Raw genomic sequence first — 753 nt, 5'->3', positions numbered from 1 at the left:
CTACAGGATGGTCCCGCCTCTGCCCCCCAAACGCATCCTTAAAGGAGGTGAGGAGAACTCTCTGCAAATGAGTTTGTTTCTTAAATCTATACTCTTGTTTAACTAAAACTCTGTTTTTTCTCTCTCTCCTGCTCATTTTCAGTTTTGAACTCATTGTCAGACCGAGAGTTCAATGATAGCCGCCGCCGTGGTCTACAAAGGTTTATGGCCTTGGTGATTAGACATCCAGTCCTGGCAGGAGATGAGCTGGTCAACATCTTTCTGTCAGCAAGCAGCGCGGTAAGCCCTTCAACCAGCAGATGGCAGTAATTAAGTCATATTTTGCCCAAACATGATAATTGTTGTTTGTTTCGAAGTTGAATAAAATAGGAGTTCATCACATTTCATCCTTTTTGTGTGTTGCAGGAGGTTCAAAATATGCTGCGTGATGCATATAAAAAGACAGGTGATGAGTTTCTGACCTCCCAAATGGCCTTGCATGGCAAGGTGGGTAAAAGCTAACATGAAATTAAAATACCATGATATTCTTTGAAAAACCATGTAAATATCATGGTATTGATATATATCAAAGAACCACTTGTACCAGTGTATCACCACAGTACTTTTTGAAAGTAAACTGACACACAAAATGAATATTGCATGTCATTTTTTAAGGTGTACCTACCTGAGGACATACAGACCCAGGCTGCCGCTAATCGAGAGGTCATTGCAAATATCCACAGCAGCTTCAATAAACTCAGAGATGTAGCGGAG

General features: G+C 41.0%; 1 protein-coding gene across 1 annotated transcript; it reads left to right on the top strand.

The window, feature by feature from the left end:
- Positions 1 to 6: 6 nt before the first annotated feature.
- LOC107735352 (sorting nexin-8-like) lies at positions 7 to 747 on the top strand (the record flags this gene model as incomplete). The annotated part of the gene is made up of 4 exons (XM_016547060.1): positions 7 to 47; positions 143 to 279; positions 406 to 486; positions 655 to 747. Coding segments are annotated over exons 1-4 (351 nt in total), but the record flags the coding sequence as incomplete, so codon positions are not given.
- Positions 748 to 753: the final 6 nt, after the last annotated feature.

The sequence above is a fragment of the Sinocyclocheilus rhinocerous genome, unplaced genomic scaffold, assembly GCF_001515625.1.
Source record: "Sinocyclocheilus rhinocerous isolate Xijiao unplaced genomic scaffold, SAMN03320098_v1.1 C35999664, whole genome shotgun sequence".
In the NCBI taxonomy this organism is placed as follows: domain Eukaryota; kingdom Metazoa; phylum Chordata; class Actinopteri; order Cypriniformes; family Cyprinidae; genus Sinocyclocheilus; species Sinocyclocheilus rhinocerous.
This window is presented reverse-complemented; position numbering and strand designations above follow the sequence as displayed.